We start from the raw sequence: 21,472 nt of genomic DNA on the forward strand, positions 1-21,472 counted from the left end.
TTTTATAAGCACAAACTTTTCGACTTTAGTCCTATTATTTGACGCAATTATAAAAACAAGAATCTATGAAACTATACCTTTAGTAACATCAAACCATATATATATATATATATTTGTAAATATTTAAAATTTATGTATTTATAGAATGTAACTTCTTGTAGTTGTGAATATATAAAAAAAGTAAAATATAGACTTTCTTATGTTTTAATTTTTTGATTACAAAACTCTAACTCAGTTGGTAATTGCTCTGAGATATAAGATTAAACACAAATCCTTCAAAGTTTGGCAATTAAAACCCACACAACTACAAAGTGCCCAGATAGCAAGACTTTGTTGGCAGACCGTTGCCAACATATTTTTGGCGTTGGCTCCTGGTATTCGGCACCACGAAGGTGCTTGCAATAACCTTTTGAAAATCTAGCCTGATTTTGAAAATCCGGTGTCGTGATATATTCGTTTCGATTGAAATATTTGAACAGGAAGCTATTTCGCATGCGCCGAAACGCTACTGCGCATTACAAGCCATTGCGCATGCGCAGTGGCGTCTTCGCGCAATAGTGCCTGGTACAAATATATCAATCAGAACGAATATATTACGACACCGGCTAACGCAATTAATTTGATAGTTTTCGAACTTTTATAATTATACTTATTTATTTGCGCCTTTGTTGGCATGCCGTTGGCCAACGTTTGTTTGGATAACGTAGGCTTCTGGTATTTGGCCGAACGATGGAGCAATGACCTTATGTAAAATCTAGCCTGGTTAAGATACTCATTAGCTAAACATTTGTTACAACGTAGTGAAGGCAATTAATCCATTTGAAACTTTTGAACCATTCGGAACCATTTGAAACTTTTCCAACTTGTGTGTTTATATTTATTTTTTGCATCTACGTTATCAACCAACACTGTAAATTTTATAGAGTTGAATTAAATTAATATAATATATGACGTAATATCAGTTTCATCCCAATCGGAGATTGACTTACGATTAACCAACCGAAACGATGTTAAGTTATATTCGATGTAAGTTAAAAGGATTCCACGCTCAGCGGGAGTTCGTTGCGCAAATACGTCAATGTGTTATCGCTATTACTATGTGATTCAGCCAGAAGCGAAAAAGCTTGGTATACGTTAGTGTAGTCAGAATTAGTATATTGAATACCAAGATTATGGAACGTATTATTTTGTGTTAAATATGTTTAACTCAAAAGCTGCTAACATCATTGTATATGCAATATAGGTTTACAAATGTTTTGCTGCGTTTAATTTCTCACGTGAGCCCGGCAACTTTGGCACGTGACAAATTGATTTTTGGCGCGCACTAAAAAAAGAGTGATTAAATGTTTGTTTTATGGGACATGAGTTTAATTTTAAACACGTTGTATAGTTGATAGTGTAAACCCAAACTTTGCGACGTATAAAAGTTGGAATAATTTATTGCCAACTGGATAATGGCGCTTCAATTTTCGCGCAAAAACGTTATGACCTGGCCTGGGACGTTGGCCTGGTCCAGCTCAGCATTTTCGCGCCCAAACAGAACAAGCGGTCGGCAGTGTTGAAATCGAGCTTATAGTTCTATGTTTAAATTTATCTCAGGATTGTTAATTATTATTTGATTAGTGTAGTGTACTGCTTAATATGCCGCGCAAGTTAAAGGTGAAATCAGAGTGGACAATTCGACGTCAAGCTAAACCAAATGTTAACCAGTTTCCCTCTTCGTTGAAGAAGCAAACAGCTATTGATAAAAGTGTTAACAACCAAACCACATACGAGGGAGTAAACCTAAACGTTCTTGACAAAAGTTCTGCCCTAACAGAAGAAATAACCTCCAATAACATAAAAGAAGAAGATAGTACCACTAGTGTTTATAGCACTGATGGGGATGACACTGACCTAAAAGAATCACAATCTGATTTAAAAGTTAAGCTAGCAGAATGGGCTACTTTCCACAAAATTTCTTATGCCGCCTTGTCATCTTTGTTGCATATTTTGAGGGTTACTCACCCATTTTTGCCAAGAGATCCCCAGACGTTGCTTGGGACGGTCACATCTAAAAACTCACAAAACTACAAAGTGCTGGAGGAAGACAGAAAGAGAAAAATTGAAAAGTTTTAACACAATAGTATTCTGCAACTTGTAGTTACTCTACCAAAGTTAACAGCACCATGTGCTAGTTTTGGCACGTAAACTTTGTATATAGTAGGGTGGGGGAAGATGGGACACCTTTTGATTCTATTTTCTCGTCGCATTTGATAGTAAACAAAGAACAGTCAATGAATTATAAAACTGTATGCTCACGACTCCCACAGACCGTTGTTGAATATTTAAAACAAGGTCAGAATACTTGGATATTATGTGATAAAGGTGTCCCATCTTACCCCATCTTACTATATATAAATCAAAAACCGGTATGTTTTTGCGGACTTCATCCTTAATCTCTTCTCACAACACCAAAACTATTTTTTTCTGCTTAAAAAACTAAAAAGTGATTAAGAAAGGGGTAATTTTGTAGGGAAGTGTAAAAAACATGGGTAATTTGTTTTGTTATTAGAAAAAAGTCAAAAACGGATATAGTAGGGTAGGGGAAGATGGTACACCTTTTCATTGTATTTACTCGTTACATTTGTTAATAAACAAAGACCATTCAAAGAATTATTTCACCGTATCCTTACGGCCTCCAGCATAGATCTTTGTTAAAAACATGATCAAGATATTTGGGTATTATGGGATAAAAGTGTCCCATCTTATCCCCTCCTACTATATTTAAAAAGACGGGCAGAATTCTTTATCAAAAAACGTCAAAATAAGGGTCTATTTGTGCCATATATTGGTCGGTCATTTAATGGAGGTAATTTTCTAATATTATCCGAAATAAGGTCTAATAAAGTAAATTTAAGCGATTTTACGCTTTCGTATAAAGGAAAATGAAAATATACATAATAAGTTTAAAGGTTAATACATCAAATTTGCGAATGTCACTGCCTTTGAATTACAAAAGTCCCCACATTTTCACATATATCTATATTAAACGTTTTAATAGTGGGCTCTCTTTTGTTAAAGATCAGCGCATTGTGTCGAATTAGGTTATTTCCCTTCATTACTTTTCTTTCTCAAAATTTAAAATATTGTAGTTTTCCATTGAGGTTCAATATTTTGGGATATGATGTTGCAACGAGTTACATCGATAATATTTAACTCTAACTCAGTACAGCTTCTTTAGACATTTAATGCTTTTCAGTTGGGTTTCTCCTAAATATAGCTACGTAATTCGCGTTAATGTTGCTGCTGTATTATTGGTAATTTTAATGAAAAAATGAAACGTTCTTCAAGTGGCAGTTCAATAAAACCGACCGTGCCAGAAAATGCCACCCCCTTACAACCAACAGTGCTTGGTTCTTATAGGGAAATGAACAGCGACTTTATTTGTCCAATTTGCTTCAATTTAATAGAGGAAGCATATATGACCAAGTGCGGACACACTTTTTGCTACAATTGCCTTAAGAAAAGCCTGGAACAAAGCAACAAATGTACAAAATGTAACTCAGCTCTGAGCAAAACAGATGAAATCTACCCTAATTATCTTCTTAATAATCTGATTCAAAAGAAGAAGAAGAAAATGGATGAGATGCTTGCTTGTTCAAAGCGCATGAAAATAGACAGTCGCTTATGGGAGTGGCAGTCATTACTGGCCACTGAGGATGATGACATTCACCTTGCTGATATTGATCAAATGCTTAAACTGCTGCAGGAAAAACGACGGCGTTTGGTGCAAGAGAGTGCAGTGGCACATAATCAAGTTCTGCTTGAATTTCTTTTTGAATTAAAGAAACAGAAGCAAACTGCTTTAGAAAGAGCAAGAACCGAACTCTCTGTTGTTGAGACAGATATTAGTCGAGTAGAGGAAGCATTGGAAAGAGGTGTGGATAAAACATTGTTGGATTCGGTTGTACCAGATGATAATGATGAAAATATCAAAAAAGAACAGTTGGTTCCGAAACCTCATTCCTCAGAACCTTCAACATCATCAGCTGCAGGTTCTTCATCTGAAACGAGCATCGAAACATTTAATCAACTGTCACAGAAAAGCAAAGATGAAGAAAGTTCATTGCATCGGACCGTGGCAAAGAGAAGATGCAGATTACATGCTCACTTTGATGATCTGCATGAATGTTATTACAACACTCGACTTTGTGAAATTGCTCCTGTGGAAGAAAGGAATGTAGAACTTCTGGGTGATTTTAGCAACAAGCTTCGAAGATTCACGCAATTTTCATCGATTCGTGCGGTGGCTTCGCTTAGTTATGCCAGCGATATTTTGAACCAGTCCAGCATTGTTTCAAGCATTGACTTCGATAAAGATTGTGATCATTTTGCTGTTGCAGGTGTCACCAAGAAAATTAAAGTCTACGATTATGAATCTGTGGTTAACAACGTCATTGATGGCGTTAACTGTCCGATTGTGCAGATGGCATGCAACTCAAAAATTTCTTCTATCAGTTGGAGCCACTACCATAAGTCGTGGTTGGCGAGCAGTGATTATGAAGGTTCTGTGATCTTGTGGGATGCCTTTACAGGTCAGAAAAACAAAGTGTTTCAGGAGCATGAGAAGCGATGTTGGAGTGTAGATTTTAACAGTGTTGATCCAAGGTTGCTCGCTTCTGGTTCAGATGATGCTAGGGTAAAACTATGGTCTACTGGGGTTCAACGGTCTGTTGCTTGCATTGAGGCCAAAGCAAATGTATGTTGCGTTCAATTCAACCCACACAGTGCATTTCATTTGGCATTTGGCTGTGCTGACCATTTTGTCCATTACTATGATATTCGAAACACAAAGCAATCTTTGTCTGTTTTTCGCGGACACAAGAAGGCTGTTTCGTACGCAAAGTTTGTGGATAAAGATGAAATTGTGTCTGCCTCAACCGACAGCGAGCTTCGCTTGTGGAAAACTTCAACCTCTCCTTGTGTTCGATCCTTCCGTGGACATACCAACGACAAAAACTTTGTTGGACTTGCAACCAACGGCGACTACATTGCTTGTGGTAGCGAAAACAACTCCTTGTATATTTACTACAAAGGATTATCTAAGTCTTTGTTAACTTACAAATTCAATGTTGTGAAAAGTGTTCTTGACCGAGAACAAACAGATGATGACAGCAATGAGTTTGTGAGTGCAGTTGCGTGGAGGGCCAACAGTGACATCATTGCAGCTGCCAATAGTCAAGGAACAATAAAAATATTAGAACTAATATAACTAAAGCCGTCTGTGCTAACATCTGTATGCGATAAACGCTACATTTATTCCTATGTTACCATCTGTAACCATTAACGTCATGTGTGTACCACTTAACTGCCTGCCTACTACTTACTTCATAACATTGTTTGTATGCAACAATTGCTTTGTCAATTGTTACCTACCATACATATTTCATACCAATGTTCCATCGTACCTGCATTGTGTTGTATGTTTTTACCACTCTGCATAAAAGGCGACATTTTACTGAAGTAAATTATTTCAACAATGGTTTGTCATTAAAAAGAATGTTAAAATCACACTAAACACTAAGATAAATGTTTTATCACTCTGTTGTTCATGTCCATGATTCATGTCCAATATTTTTCACAATGCTAGTTGTTGCAATTCATGTCATTGACATTTGACATATTTCTCTGCTTTTGTATCTTACATCAAAATATTACAACAACCTTTTATATATTTTGTTTCACATCGAACCTGTATACTTTACAGCAATTGTTTCGCCATTTACCATACCTGTCTCACCTACAATTTAACTGTTCAGTGTTTTTGCTTTATTAAACCATTTTTGCAGTTGTATTTTTCAATTGCAGGTAATAACTCAGTGTATATTGATAATGAGTGCACCTCATGCTCGCAGTCGAGTGAGGAAAGATGATGATGAGATTATAATTGATCCCGTATATCATGCTTTGTCTCGTATAAATGGTGATATAAACAGAATGACCAAACCACAGTTACAGCATCATCTAAATTCAAATGGATTGAATGAAAAGTAAGTTATGATGAGTTTAACAGTTCCTGATTTTATTTCCACATTTCAGCTTTGGTTGTTATGATTATTTTTTATCAGTTTAGCTAAAATGTTTTAGTCATAAAAATGCACACAAAAGTAATTTCGTCTCCCAAATTTTAAAGCAATGTTAACATTTGTGTATTTATAATGTCAATGCTGTAGACAACAAATTGTACAGAAATTTTGTAATATAGCTAATACTGATCCCATTCTCTTTCTATTTCCACTTCTAGAGGAGTAAAAGAAGTTTTGATGAAACGTCTGAAGAACTATTACAAAAAGCAGAAGCTTCACATGAAGCCAAGTTATGTGGAAGGAATGCAACATTATCCTTATCTGGTCGTGCTCGATTATGAAGCCACGTGTGAGCAGCAAAACCCTCAAGATTACCTTCACGAGATTATTGAGTTTCCGGCTGTATTAATTGATACAACAAGCACTGAACGTGTAAGATCAAAAACTAAGATATTTTTACTGTGGTTATCATATTTTTGTTGTTTGTAAATTTATTGTGTACTGCAAATGGTAATTTCTTGGTGTTTAAGATCTGAATGTGGTCTCTGCTGCTAAAACACAAACAATTGTCAATATATTATGCTACTGTAGTACTACTTAGTGTACGAGTAGTACTGCATGTTGTACTTTAAAACATTCTAGGAAATAAGAGACGGATGGTAGATAAAAGGTGATCTCAATAAAATCTTTTGGTTATTTTGCCAGAGGTTCCTAAAAACAAACTTGGATTTTTATAACAAAAACTTATATTTTCATAAACTGCCCTGGTTATAAATTGTGCATGTTAAAACATAAGTAGGAACTTTTTTAAACCTAGGTATTTTTATTCTTTTAGGTGGATGTTTTTCACAGTTACTGCAAACCTGCTCTCAACCCTCAATTATCGGAATTCTGCACAAGTCTCACAGGAATTCAACAAAGTGATGTTGATTCGGCTCCAGACTTCACCACAGTTTTTAACAACTTTGAAACCTGGATGAAAAAACATGATTTGTTGGCACCAAGAAAGTGTGCGTTTGTTACTGATGGGTAAGTTATTCAAACCTGTTTAGTCAACCAGCACAGAGTGTGTGTACTGTGTGTCACATCACTGGTAATACTCCACAAATAAGTTAAGCAGTATGTTAACAATATATCATAAACAAAATAAATTAAACTTCAAAAAGGTACGTGTGCAGTTATTGCAAGGTTAAGAATCCATGAATTAAAAATGTTTGTTATAACAATGTACTGTCTTTGTGTCTCGTTTAGATGTCAATATGTTCTTGTATACTCTTACAATATGTGATATGTTTATAGTTGCATATGTATTTATTTATTCAATGCATTTTCAGACCTTGGGACTTTAGTCGGTTTCTAAACATTCAATGTTGTTTGAGTGAAATCAAATATCCAAGGTGGGCAAAGAAGTGGATTAATCTTAAAAAGGTGTATGGAAACTTCTATAAGGTATAACTTGCTTGTGAATATTGGCAATTATCAAGACATGTTAGCACAGTAAAAGTAACAAGGAGATTCTCATATAATGTTCACATATGTCTTATATGTAAACCAGGCTTTATATAGTTACAGTTGATCATTGTCTCACACATAAGTTAATTCGCATGTTAATATGAATTAAACTATTAATAATTCTGGTTGATCTGTTTGTAGCCACTGACTCACTGCTCCATATTTTGTGCAGTCCCCTTGCATTGTGGTTAACTAACCTTGGTTGCATTGTAGCTTAAGAAACCAAAAATGATGGACATGTTGTCCAACATCGGACTTGAGTTCGAAGGAAGACATCATTGTGGGATGGATGATGCAACAAACTTATCCCGGATCGTGCAGAGGATGTTGGATGATGGAGCAATCTTCCAGTTTAATGAAAGACTTAACTCCGGGAAACTTGAAGTGATTTCTGAGAAAGAAAAGGCGTTGTTGTCATCGTATGATGATGCTAATGCTGATGTAACAGAAGCAACTGCCGTCCTCACAACCAATTTAAATCATCTACATTTGTAATATGTCGAATATGTTTGTTTCCAAGTTTTATAGATTTTTTCATTAATAAAATAATTGAACTTAAATATTTTTTTGTCTCACGAGTGGTGGTTGAATGTAAAGCAGCAGTAGACACAGTGTGTTATTAAACTCAGTATCTGTTTGGTATGTTTGAAAACAATAAAACGATAGTCTTATTTAAATATTTCTCTAGAATTGTACAACAGTTTAGTGTAGTCTGGTATTATTCAATATTACTTATTTATTTTCGCGTGCGAAGCTAATGCGTAGGACATACACCCTCGCTATTGTAGCCGCGTGTAGCATCGAATCCAGTTACCTTTGGTTATAATGTGAGTATTCCACGTATTTGTTATAACAAACGAAGTGTTAGACGCCCAAACAATATTTCTGTTTTGTTTTGTGAGGCAAATTTCCGCAGGAATGACAGTTGATCGTCGGCATTAACATCGCAGAGGAAATATTACGATTTTAACAACAAGGCGGTTCTTCGTTTCTATTAATTTTACAAATTCGTAACTTATTCATTGCCATATCGAATATCTTATGTATGGTAGCACGTACGAATAATTATAAAACCGTATCCTCACGACTCCCGTAGACGGTTGTTAATTGTTTAATAAAACACGATTAGTATTTGGATATTATGTGCTAAAGGTGTCCCGTCTTCCCCCACCCCACGGTATGTTGGAATATGTGCAATGTTTTCTTTCCTGTTTTGAATATTACTGTCATTTATACTGGTACTGTGTATTGTACCGTCATGACAACTATATTGCTTCAGCATCACTAACGGGTTGTATTGCACGTTCTACTAAATATGTCATGATTACGTGTTTAGTTCAATGCACGCTTATGTGATGATGCGTTAAACAGACGCTGTTCTTATTAAATAAAAGCATGCAGTTGCTTAAGCTGTGTTTTATTTTAAACTTGCTGTCAGACTGTTCTAGTTTACACTATCTAAGGTTACTTCGATTGCTGTTAGTTTAAATATTCAACGTGTAGATCTCTTTAGCGGGCGGTGTTGTGCTGTAATTTACGTATGTAGTGTTAGCTGAACATTTTGCTAATTTGTTTACCATATGTTAGAATTGGGCAACGTCACAATGTGTACGTATGACAACACAACAACACAACCAATAAAGGAATATCAGACGGGTCATAGAGAAGTCAGAATGTCTGAAAATGTAGGGATTGACCAGAAAAATGTTTACACCCCAAATAATAATGAAGTTTATAGAGATGTTGACGGGTTCCTAATATCTTTGAGCCCTTATACATGGGATATAATTCAACATAAAGTAGAAGCCGGCGATCTGTTATTTGGCAGGTAATGCATTTTATTTATAGCGATGTTAAAGTGACTTTCCGAACGTCACGAGTATAACAACAACATGTTATTATAAGGAATTGTTTGAAATAAGTTTGTTGGTCGTTGTGGTATCATATAGGTTAAAACGCTTTGCTACATTTAACGCAAATAGCTCCTGCCTAATGATCACTAATAGTAGGTTGTCAAAATTCGTAGCTAGTGAGCATGATCTGACAACTAGGCTATTATTGCCACGTCCGCAAAGATAAATTAAAGGCCATCACATATTACTATAGTTATAACAAATTCCATTCAGCCATCTAACAGTACTGCAGATCTGTTGCAGGAACTTTAAAATATAAAGAAGAAATTGCGCGCATAAAGGACCAATGGTTGTCCATAGACGACTTCTGTAAACACCATTTCCTTGGCTATCCGATGAAATCAAAAGAAGTAATCAACGAACAAAATGTTTCAAAATCCGTCTTTTTTGTTGATCAAAGCGAGACTGGAAGAGGTTAGTCGTACATACAACGTTTCAACGATTTGTTGTTGTTTTTTATAAATTGTAACATACAATAATTTAACGGTTAGATGGATCGGTGTTAGTAAATGAATCAAGTTATTTATCCTATTATTAAACAAAAGTCGTTATAGCACACTTAACTAGGTTCTGTTTATACATCCCGTGCCCGCTTACGAGTTATCATATATATGTAACTTTGTGGGGGATTTTATATTTGGATTTTTTAATTTGTGGCTGTAAATTTCACAACCTACATGGGACTGCACCGGGTTGGAGCAAATGCCTTTAAAGGGCCTAAACACACCCCACGTCACTTTTATTTTTTATGGTAAATTCATAAAGCGACCGTTTTATTGATTCCAAAAATACTTTGCTGATTAAAATTGGTCCAGTATAGGCGGAGATATTCGTCCTCAAACAGTGATCTCTAGCGCTATCTTTTTTTTACTACGAGCTCCGTGATTGTGACGTAGGAACGTACTAGTTAGTGACTGATTCATTCGTAAAAGCGAAACCTGCGTTTTTTTTGTTCTTTTTTTGCGCTTTTTTTGTTATCTCGTTTTTCGCTGAAAACACTGCTTCTCGTCTTTCTGAATGAGAGCGGCCACGCTTCAACAATTTTGTGACGTGTTTGTCACGTGGGTAGTACCACGGCCTACTAGAGATACGGCCTGATAATTCACATTTTACGTTTGAAATTAGAAGGCCTATTGTACGTCACAAACACCATTATTTTCAATTGTTACGTCATGTATTTTGCTTAAAAAAAGGTAGCAGTAATGGGAAAAACGCATTGAAAAACATACGAATTTAGCAATGAGGTCAATTATTTACGAAAGTATAGCTACATGCAGCGTTAGAAGCGACCAAACAGCATAATAATTATATAAGTAAAGACTTGTAAACATATTAAAGACGTAAACAAAGTTTACAGCACCAACACGGACTTAAACAAGAAAGTAACAAAGCTTTCATTGAGAAACTCTTAAACCAATGCTGCTTGTGAGGGCAGGGTTATCCTCAAGGCATTGGATGTTTGATTTGGCAAACCATATAAGTGTCCAACCAACCAGCAAATAACGTTAAATCATTCACCTAATCATCATTTATATAAAAATGGCTGAATGAAGTGGATTTGAAGAGAATCTTGTTTTTGGATTGACCACTGTCCACCAAAGCATGTATTGAAAAGTTAAACTACAAAAGTTGGGGTTACCAGAATACATGGTTGTAAGCAAATTGGCTTTAACGGAATAAGTTGGAACTAAGGGTTTTTCGCTTTCCATGCTTTACCAAGTGAGCTTCATCATAATCATTCTCGTAAATTCCACCGTGTGGACCAAGCTGTCAGTCTGCCGTATATAAGCAACTTTGCCGTCAAGTCCGTTCGTCCAGGAGCCAAAAGAACGAAGGTTTCCTTAGACAGGCCTGATAACAAGACCAATTTAAACATGCAGCGCACTTGTAGACCATGGTAAACTGTAGTTCAATGTATATAATATAATTTGAATGAACTGTATCAGTACCAAGTAAGTTCAGACGCGAAAGTGTGTCACGTTGAAAATAAAACATCTATACATTGACACAAATAATCATTGAACCTGCAAACCAAACGACGATTACTAAAACTGTCTTGTTACTAACTCAATGTGCGCTAGTTTAGTTTAGACACAATCACTGGTTTAGAAACAAATGTTGTTTCAGTAGCGAAATGGATATACAGAGCTATACTGAATATACTGTCTCGTAATTTTCTTCCACTGAGTGCGAATCCCAGTAATACGGGACTATGTAATCTGTTCTAACCTAAAAGACTACCTGTAGGTTATCTTACAGTTAATTTTAAACACTTTATTAATGCAAAACAACCCTAATACTCTCTTTGCAACTAGCATACACCTTTTTTAAATGAATATTTAAAGGATACCAAGGATATTTTAGGAAATTGCCAAAATTAGATAATATATGTATATTTACTCATGTAGCTTCAATTTTGCGACAATCCGCGCTGTCTGAATAAAGATATTAAAATTCAAAGTGCTCTGTTTGAAATTTGAAATCCGCCATGTTTTTTTTGGATTTTTATTTCTATGTCTGTGACGTCATCTAGTTGCAAACCTGCTTTCTGCCGAGTGCTCACTGCTGTCTGCTGCATGCAAACATGCTAAGTCGTGTTTTTAGAGTTATAAGAGTTGATTGTCAGTTTGTTGCATGAGGTAGATAAGGCGTTTTAGGTAACAACAGGTTAACTATTTTTATCAACATTACTTTGGTATTAATGATTCACTTAATAAACGATTAAACTTGTCTTATCGGCACACTAGACCAGCACCAGCCAACAAACTATTGACTTTTATATTGTTACTTTTATATTGGTCGGTAAATTTTGGGTCTTTTCCACAGTTTTGAAATAATATTAGCCATGCCCCATTGTGTAGCAGTTGACTGTACTAATCAGTACAAAGGTAAAAAGAATGCAGATGTCAGCTATCACAGCTTTCCTAAAAATAAAAAGATAAGGAAGGCTTGGGAGATTGCAGTTAGCCGAAAAAATCTTCCATCAGACCCATATCTGTGCAGTGATCATTTTACCCAGGATTGTTTTGATGAAAGCAGTTTGCTGAAGCACACTTTAATGCCAAATAAATATCGAATTAAAAGAACATTAAAGAAAAACTCAATTCCAACAATTTTTCCACACAAGAAAGGCAAAGAAAAATTACAACAAACTGGCAGACCATGCAGCAAAAAGAGAGAAGATAAAAAAGAACGACGAAGAGTAAGTTTGGTTATGTTGTATAATTGTATTTACCATAAAAATGACATTGTATTAAGTTTTATTATTTGTAGGTGGTAAAGGAACTCCTAGAGGTAGATCAACAACTGTCAACTGCAGATTTTGAATCCTTAGATGCTGATAATGTTGTCATGGATATTAGTGATGGCCAAATTGAGAGTAATGTGCTGATGTCAGAAACTTCAATCAAAAGATTTAAAGACGCTGAAACACAAACAGACAAAATGATTACCGTTTGTACTCCTCTTCAAAAAGTTGATGCATATTGTCAGTTTCCTGTGCAATTAAGTGAGCCAGTAATTCATGACCATTCATATAACAGCTTTTCTGAACCAAGCTCAAGTAGTGCATTTGAAATTTCCCGCAATCTTAATGTAGATGATGCAACTAATGATAATGATGTGGAAAGTGTTGAATCAACTGACACGGAACACAATTTTATGGAAAGCGACAGTTCTTCCTGTGTAACAGAACAAGCCGATTCGAATTGTGCTCATGATTACAGAATATTAACGGAGCCTGAAGATGAAACTAACCGAACTTTCATTATATACGAAAGTCAGTTAAAACAATTACTCAGATTTTGCCCTGATTGCGGGTCTCCAATCGATCCAGAATTAACCGTTGAAACACAAAGAACTGGAGCAATGCTTACTTTGCAACTTGCATGTTTAAATGGATGTGATGTGACATGGCATTCACATCCAACCTCGCAAAATAAAAGGAGCCTTGGAAATATCTTTTTGATATCTGCTTTGTACTTCAGCGGAATGACTTTTTCTAAATTTGTTGTTTTTGCTAAGCTGTTGAACCTAAAATTGTTTCATGAATCAACTTACTACGCATTGCGAAAATCATTTGTATTCCCAGTTGTAGAACGAGCATGGAATCAGGAAAAAAGTAGAATGATCGAGTGTTTAAAATCTGAAAATCAACCCGTTATGTTGGCCGGAGACGGCAGATGTGACTCTCCGGGCCACAATGCCAAATACGGTACCTATACGTTCTTGGATGTTAAAACATCAAAGGTTGTTGATTTTAAGGTTATTGCTGTGACTGAAGTACAAAACTCCAATGGAATGGAAAAAAAAGGCTTTATTGATGTCTTGGAGAGACTGAAATCTGCTGGAATAGACATTGACATTATAAGCACCGACAGACATAAGCAAATTAGAAAAGTTTTACGAGAAGATTACCCTGAAATTGAACATCAATTTGATCCTTGGCATCTATCAAAATCAATCAGCAAAAAACTATCTGCAGTATCCAAGAAAAAGGATTGTTCGTTATTAGCAGAATGGATATCTTCGATTGTAAATCATTTCTGGTTTTGTGCGGAATCATGTGAACAAAACGCTGTTTTGCTTCGAGAGAAATGGTGTTCTATTTTGTATCATATTGTGAATATTCATTCTTGGCAAGGAAATGAGATGCTACATTGTTGTGAACATGGTATTTTAAGAGGCGAAATGAATACAAAAAAGAAGTGGCTCAAACAAGACAGTGCAGCATATGAAGCGCTCGTAAATGTAGTTACCAATAAACAACTTATAAAAGATTTGGAGCATGTAACAAAATTTATTCACACAACGTATCTGGAAGTATATCATTCAATGTATTTGAAATATCTACCAAAATCCACTCATTTTTCACATGCTTGCATGAATATAAGCAGCATGTTGGCAGCACTTGATCACAACCACAATGTAACAAGACCTCAGGTGAGCACTGGCTTTAATTATTAGGTATCTGACCGTATCTCATTGATTCAGGCATTACTTTTTACAGGCGATTTTCAAAAGTGGTGAGAATGAAGGTGAGCCAAGATACAAAATATTGTGGAGCAGAGTGCACAAAAAATTCACTGCAAAAGAAGTTAAATGTGAAAAAGATCATAGTTATCTTTTTAAGATGCTCACTGATATAAAAATAGCTGTGGATCAAGGAAACATTGACGAAGCATACGAAGCAGCAATGGTGAGCATCGCAGCTCCGACGGATAAACCTGACAGAAACTGCATAATTGAAAAAACGAAAAAGCTGTCTCGATTTCATCATTGACCTAATTTTACTTGAACGAACTGTTTCTCTTACCCTTCAATTTGTGGTACATGATAATAATGTAAAATGTTACATTGCTTACTGTTTAAATGCTTTAGTTTTGCACAACAGAGCAGCTACATAATTTGTTACACAGTTAATTTACAGCGAACTTTTATTTTACATTTTGCATTAAAAATATAAAAAACAGTAAAATATAAAAACAGACTAATTTATCAGGGATTAGAAGTTTGTAAAAATCCTTTTACATTTTCTGTTGTAGGCGGAAAATATTTCCTTATAGTGGTGACAACACATGATGGTAAAATCATTCGGTTTTCACGACCGATACGACCATGAATCCAACGCACATATTGTCTGTAAGCGATATGGCGATACTTTGCATTTTCCATAAAAGAACTTTGAACAGTGGAATAAAATTGTTTGTAAGTATTCCAGGCAACATCTAAACTCCATTTATTCAAACATACAGCACTGAATCCAGGATGTACTGTGATGCAATCACATTCTTTGGCAGAACATATCATTTCAAGTGTCTTGCTGCACTCCTTGCAACAAATGCACTCTTTTGCAGTTTCTTGAATACTGCAATTGGAGCAGGAGCACCTGATTAAAAATAATAAACAGTCCACAGTAGTAACAGAAGTTTTACCACTTGAATTCTAGTATGGCAGCTGGACAGGAGTATAAGTTTACGGACTAACTGCGCCTATTTGTGCATAAACTCATAGTTGAGATTTCGCTAGTATTTAGTAGTAGTTTTTGAGCTTGCTTTGCAGTTACAGTCTAGCAATTATATTCTGAATTTTCTATAATTCTAAGCTATACTTTTTTCTGGTTTTAACCTGATTATATTTGCGTAGAATGATTTAATATACTGAAGTTTTATATGTCTCTGACTTTTAGTTTTAACTTTCCTGTTACCAGCATGATAATTCAGTAAGTCGAGATCCATCGCCGTGTTCTCGTCGATGTTCTTCTTCCACCATTCTGCGTACTATCTGTAATTCTTCTTCATTATACTCGGGCTCGAACGTACGGCTCTATACCAACTCGAGAAGCCATCACACTTACTGTTCAAACAGAGACGATTTATTCGGCGAGTTCTATTGACAAGTTGTCTCAGTTGCAACTAGATGACGTCACTGACATAGAAATAAAAATCCAAAAAAAACATGGCGGATTTCAAATTCCAAACAGAGCACTTTGAATTTTAATATCTTTATTCAGACAGCGCGGATTGTCGCAAAATTGAAGCTACTTGACTAAATATATATACATTATCTGATTTTGGCAATTTCCTAAAATATCCTTGGTATCCTTTAAATTAAACTGTATACTATGCTGATATGTTTACACCCAAACAATGGATAACAATGGGATAATAATGGTGTTTGTGACGTACAATAGGCCTTCTAATTTCAAACGTAAAATGTGAATTATCAGGCCGTATCTCTAGTAGGCCGTGGTAGTACACTTCTCAATTTTTTTCGCCACGCAACTTTCAAATCAGTTTTTTGAATTTCACGGTGTTTGAGCTGGAATATCTTTGGTTATACAGAACCGATTAAAACAAGTAAGGTGTCGTTGGAATTAGAAAAACACACTCTATTGATTAAAGCGAAGTACATTTGGGGTGTGTTTAGGCCCTTTAAGTGTTTTGTCCGTAGCCATATAGGCCAACCATGGCCTACTCAATACATATTGAGTAGGCCATGGGCCAACAATAGTAGCAGTGTCGAGTTTCACACCCCTACAATTTTGTGGTAAAGTACGGTCTTCTAGAAATATTTCTAGTAAACCTTGACTAGAGGCAGGGACGCTTAAGCCCGATGCACACATACACCCTTGCGGGTGCCGTAAGGTGTCTACGGCGCGGCTTGCGGCCAAACTTTCGGCGGTTGATGCACACTGCGACGGTTGTGCGGTCTGTACGGTGATGTGCGGCTGCAACGAGTTGGTCTTGCGTCGTCTGCGACAAAGTAGAAAATTTTCTACTTTGCCGCATAGCCGTGAACGGCACGAAGTAGAATAATTTGATATAAAATAAGTTAAATCAGAGTTAAAATGAGTTAAATAACATCTTCGTGCATTATTTCGTTTGATGTGACAGTTTTGACAAATTACTAGGTTTTGGCGTTAGAAATGTTTGTTTGAAAGCAATAAGGCTTCCATGTGTACGACACAGCAGTGGAATACTGCTATGCTGGTCAAATTATCAAGACCTTTTTTCTGCATTTTTCTATGTTCTCAGTAGCAGGCATTAAATTATGATAGCCCTATAGCAGGTATTACATTATTGTAGGCCTATCCAAAGTGACAATTGTATTGCTGCAATGGATGAAGTTTGCTTTGAAACTTTGCTTAATCTGCATTCCACAATTGAAGCATATGTTCTATATGAAAGTTTATCAGGGATTGAAAGGTATAGTACAGTGATAAAGTTAGAAATCCTTACACATATGGTATTTGAGTATTACATTTGAGTAAATTAGTAGTATAGTGATAAAGTGAGAGTATACTATATCTTATTTGAATATTTATTAAGCTATTGTTTTAATGTTCAGAAATGTTTGGGTGCATGAAATGCTAAAAGAAAGAGACAGCAAATCAGAATTTATCCTGGCTGAGCAACTTCTTGGAGTTGGAGACCCAGACAAATGTCACCAATATTTTAGAATGAGTAAAGAAAAATTCTATACATTGCTGAAGGCTATTGAGCCCAAAATACAAAAAATAGACACTCCTTGGAGGAAAGCAATTTCTCCACAACGTCGCCTGATTTTGACCTTACGATACCTTGCAACAGGTGCATCTCAGCTACATATAGGTTTTTCATTTAGAGTGGGTCACACTACAGTAGGCATGATTATCAGAGAGTGCTGTTCGGCGCTATGGGAATGTTTGGTGCCAATAGTTTTGCGCCCTCCTACTGCAGAAGATTGGTTGCAAATTGCTGATGATTTTCAGAAGTTTTGGCAATGCTCAAACTGCATTGGAGCAATCGACGGGAAACACATCAGAATTAAGGCTCCACCTAACAGTGGTACTGAATTTTATAATTATAAGGGTTTTTTCTCCATTGTGCTTTTAGCAATTTGTGATGCTCATTATCGTTTTGTTCTGGTGGATATCGGTGACTCAGGTCGCCATAGTGATGGTGGTATCTTCAGTAATTCAAGAATTGGAAAAAAATTTGATAAAGGTTCTTTAAGTATTCCTGCCCCTAATAGCTTGGCAGGATCTGACATTAATGTTCCTTATTATTTTGCTGCTGATGATGCTTTTCCATTGAAGACTGGAATTGTTAAGCCATATCCAGGACGGCACCTCAGTGAGGACAAGCAAATTTTTAATTATCGACTGAGTCGTGGAAGAAGAGTTGTAGAGAACGCTTTTGGTATACTTGCCGTAAGATGGCAAGTATTCTATAAAATGCTGAATTGTGATCCAGAAATGGCACAGTGTATAGTACAGGCCTGTGTGGTTCTTCATAACTTCCTACAAAGTCCACGTCAGGTAGGATCTCATATTTATGGGGATCAATTTGATGGAAATGGCAACACAGTGAATGGTAACTGGAGACAAACTATTCCTTCAACTGTGAATATGGATTCACTTGGACATATTGGCTCAAACTTTTATTCCAGATATGCAGGTTTTTACAGAGATGAGTTAAAAAAATATTTTTTAAAAGATGGCGCAGTTGCATGGCAGTGGAGTAGGTAAAGTTTAGGTTATGTTTGCTGTTTGTATTTACTATTTTCTTTAATTCAAGTTGCCAGCTTTTGAAAAATTGGAGTGCCTTTACCATCAATTTCTGTTTTGACAGTTGCTATTTCTTTTCACATTACGTTTTTCTAGAAAGTAGTGCAGTATGGAAATTGAAAAAAATTTTAATATGAAGCTTATTGACCTTGTTTCTCAAGCTAATCTTATTTACAACCCATGTCATCCAGAGCATAAAATTAGAGGCAAAACAGATTCTGCATGGAGAAACATTGCCCAGGAATTAAACTCGACAGGTAAGTTTGCATCTTATTACAAAAATAATTACTAAATTTATTTTGACTTTCAGTTGACCAGTGTCAGAAGCGTTGGCGTACGCTGCGAACAGCGTATGGCAAAAAGCACAAAAAAAATACAGAAGCTCCAAGTGGGTCTGGTACCCTTCCACCAGAGAGATGGCAGTATTACCACCAACTATCTTTTTTGGATAGTTATATAAAGCATAGAGGGTATGTGAATGGTATGTGGTAATAAAAATATTTATTGTTTTTCTGTTTGTGTAGATCTGTAGACAACTTTGCTGATGGCAGTAGTTCTACTCAGTTTTTTTTGGACGACCCTGGTCAGTATGTAAAATGTTTATGTATAAAATTTTGTGTTGCTCGTAACCATGAAAGAAGTTATATTTTTGTTTTATAATATTTAAAGAGGATTCCAGCATTGAAAGTACCAGAGAGGATAATTCCTTTTCTTCTGATTCTGCTACTGCACACATGCCTGCAAATGCAACTCAACCAGAAGAACCAAGTTGCAAAAGGAAGAAAACAGACAAACAAAAAGTACAGGTACACGTACACTCAACCCTTTAGGTGCGAGATTGTTTTTCGTAATTTTTCACTTTTTGACCAGGTCTCACTTAATTGGATTTTGCTAGACCAAAACTTTCTTCAAGAAGTTTGTGCAGTATGAAATTATCTTCAAATTCATACTTTTTTGATGACTCATCATTAAATTGATGATGTCATAATAAATCTTAGATTATTGAATATTTCAGAAAAGAACAGAAATATTAAAATATAATGTATTACAAACTTGATCAGTATGTAAAAACCTTCCTTTTGATGTATGATTTGTAAAGTTACCTGAATCATAAAGGAAAAAAATTACAAAAACCTTCGATATGTCGATTCTAAACCACAAACTAATTGCTGTGTAACCAAAATTTATTGACTTTAGTGAGGTTTCTATAACTTATGGGCTGTTATTACTACAATAAAACCAACAATACACACAAATTCAATAACCAAAATCACTTAAAGTCTTATAAAATCATCTTGGAAATGTGTTAGGAGAGTTCGCTGTGTCTTAAGGATGATCCACTTCCTGTTTATTAAAAAAGTAGGACTATTAAGTAACTTGTGATAGGATCTAGCCATCTGGCTCCGGGCACGTCCAAAGGGTTAAGCATATGCTTTAGTTCATGATATTATAAATAAAAATCAAACTTAGTAATGTTTTTGTTTTGCAGACAGAGATGCTAAGTTATTTGAGGCAAAGCTCAAGTCATCTTGCAGAACTCCAGGAAAGGAAATTAGATAGACTAGACCACTTTGGTAAATTTGTGGTGGCACAATTAAGAGAAAAACCTGCAGAGCTTGTGGAGGCGTACATGAAGGAAATAAGCAGTCTTCTTTTTGCGGATTGTATTTTGGAGCTTAATGTTGCACAACAGTCCACTTAGTTATTGTCTGAGTATTTCCTTTAATGTTATTTTTATTTCGTTTTAATAAAATTGAAAAATGATAAAAAATACATGAAGTTGACTTTTTGTGAGGAAATGTTTGAGGTGACACAAAAAACCTTGCAGGTGTGCGTATACGCCCGGACAGCCGCGCAAGAGCGCCGCAGACTGTCTGGGGATTTCCCGGCCGCAGCCGCAATTGTTTCCAGTGTGCATCCTGCTTTACGGTTGTGTCACGGTACCGGCCGTGGTTTAATTTAAAACATTGCGTATCGAAATATTTTATAACCACCTGGTGCTGCTATAGAGTCAATTTTGACGGGGCTTACTGATATTTTTCGGTGCAGGGCGTTCAGTGCGATTAGAAAAGAACAGTTATCCTTACTATTTGGACAATGGTATTGAACAGTTTGTACTTTGGGCGAACGACTATTTACCGACGGTTGCAGAAGCAAAAGAAATCTTTGCACAGACTTACCCAAACCAACGATACGAAATACTTGTGTTCGAAAATCAAAGCATGAATAAATCAGTGAAGAACGTTATGCATTTACATATACTCGCAAGACTGTCACCTGCACTATAACCCACTTGTTTCAAAGTAAATAAAAATCAATTATATATGTTAAGTTGATCTTATACGCTATAAATGCTCTTAGTTTTGTTTTATTTTTGTTAAATATTCAAACATGCAACTACAATATTGTAGCAAATATTGTTAATTTTAATTGTCATGTTTTTATGTGATTTGTTTTCTTAAAATACTGGTATTTAACTAAATACGTCGAAGAAAGCTTAGCAAAATTGTGACGCCAGTCGTTAATCAGAATCTTTTACATGGTATCTTGTCATCCCCCCTTTGATCTAGAAATCCGATACCATGTACACCCATGTAGTTTGCTGACGGTCAACAGATATGCGGCCAAGTATGCGCCTTTTTTGACCGAGGTCAACAGCATAATGTCTGTATATAGAGATACCTGAATGGCGTTTACGACGCAAGTGATACTGGTCGAAATTACCGATGAGTTGCCAGTTTCTTTGCCTCTCACAGCCGACTTGTCTTTAACCTTGAGCTACCCGCAACAGTTGTGGTAATCAGATTAAACTGTACGCGTTTATGGGAGCTGGATTTGTGGTAAAAGTCCTAATCCAAAGTCGCTTCGGCGACGATGCGGCTGACGCTGCCGATAATCGTGTATACAAAGCCGAGTACGGCGTGTCTGTG

The 21,472-nt window shown here is 36.0% G+C and overlaps 6 protein-coding genes and 1 long non-coding RNA gene across 7 annotated transcripts; 6 read left to right on the top strand and 1 right to left on the bottom strand.

Annotated features, from left to right (window-relative positions):
• The first annotated feature begins 1,114 nt into the window (after window positions 1-1,114).
• On the top strand, window positions 1,115-3,026 carry LOC149742645 (uncharacterized). Its single transcript, XM_089888504.1, has one exon. It carries the CDS (start codon window positions 1,642-1,644, stop codon window positions 2,116-2,118), a length of 477 nt encoding a protein of 158 aa, XP_089744630.1. The 5' UTR covers window positions 1,115-1,641; the 3' UTR covers window positions 2,119-3,026.
• Window positions 3,027-3,145: 119 nt separating this feature from the next.
• On the top strand, window positions 3,146-5,857 carry LOC149742646 (E3 ubiquitin-protein ligase COP1-like). The gene has a single exon (XM_089888391.1). The coding sequence runs from the start codon at window positions 3,317-3,319 to the stop codon at window positions 5,252-5,254; it is 1,938 nt and encodes a 645-aa protein (XP_089744517.1). The 5' UTR covers window positions 3,146-3,316; the 3' UTR covers window positions 5,255-5,857.
• LOC149742647 (3'-5' exoribonuclease 1-like) lies at window positions 5,849-8,140 on the top strand. The gene is made up of 5 exons (XM_089888458.1): window positions 5,849-6,032; window positions 6,287-6,500; window positions 6,904-7,097; window positions 7,403-7,517; window positions 7,794-8,140. Exons 1-5 carry the CDS (start codon window positions 5,875-5,877, stop codon window positions 8,073-8,075), a joined length of 963 nt encoding a protein of 320 aa, XP_089744584.1. The 5' UTR covers window positions 5,849-5,874; the 3' UTR covers window positions 8,076-8,140.
• An 862-nt stretch (window positions 8,141-9,002) lies between these two features.
• LOC149742648 (uncharacterized) lies at window positions 9,003-20,873 on the top strand. Its single transcript, XM_089888493.1, has 3 exons — window positions 9,003-9,408; window positions 9,726-9,907; window positions 20,592-20,873. Exons 1-3 carry the CDS (start codon window positions 9,161-9,163, stop codon window positions 20,828-20,830), a joined length of 669 nt encoding a protein of 222 aa, XP_089744619.1. The 5' UTR covers window positions 9,003-9,160; the 3' UTR covers window positions 20,831-20,873.
• LOC149742649 (uncharacterized) lies at window positions 9,914-16,430 on the top strand. The gene is made up of 3 exons (XM_089888386.1): window positions 9,914-12,695; window positions 12,767-14,434; window positions 14,502-16,430. The coding sequence occupies exons 1-3, from the start codon at window positions 12,339-12,341 to the stop codon at window positions 14,772-14,774; spliced, it is 2,298 nt and encodes a 765-aa protein (XP_089744512.1). The 5' UTR covers window positions 9,914-12,338; the 3' UTR covers window positions 14,775-16,430.
• Window positions 18,652-20,244, top strand: LOC149742650 (uncharacterized). Its single transcript, XM_089888480.1, has 5 exons — window positions 18,652-18,799; window positions 18,853-19,012; window positions 19,067-19,125; window positions 19,212-19,348; window positions 20,032-20,244. The coding sequence occupies exons 1-5, from the start codon at window positions 18,652-18,654 to the stop codon at window positions 20,242-20,244; spliced, it is 717 nt and encodes a 238-aa protein (XP_089744606.1).
• On the bottom strand, window positions 19,709-20,285 carry LOC149742651 (uncharacterized). The gene is made up of 2 exons (XR_016386034.1): window positions 20,150-20,285; window positions 19,709-19,886 (listed from the first exon to the last, which is right to left on the bottom strand). It is a non-coding gene; the product is annotated as an uncharacterized LOC149742651 (long non-coding RNA).
• Window positions 20,874-21,472: the final 599 nt, after the last annotated feature.

Source organism: Ciona robusta, chromosome 1 (genome assembly GCF_009617815.1).
Source record: "Ciona robusta chromosome 1, ASM961781v2".
Classification (NCBI taxonomy): Eukaryota; Metazoa; Chordata; class Ascidiacea; order Phlebobranchia; family Cionidae; genus Ciona; species Ciona robusta.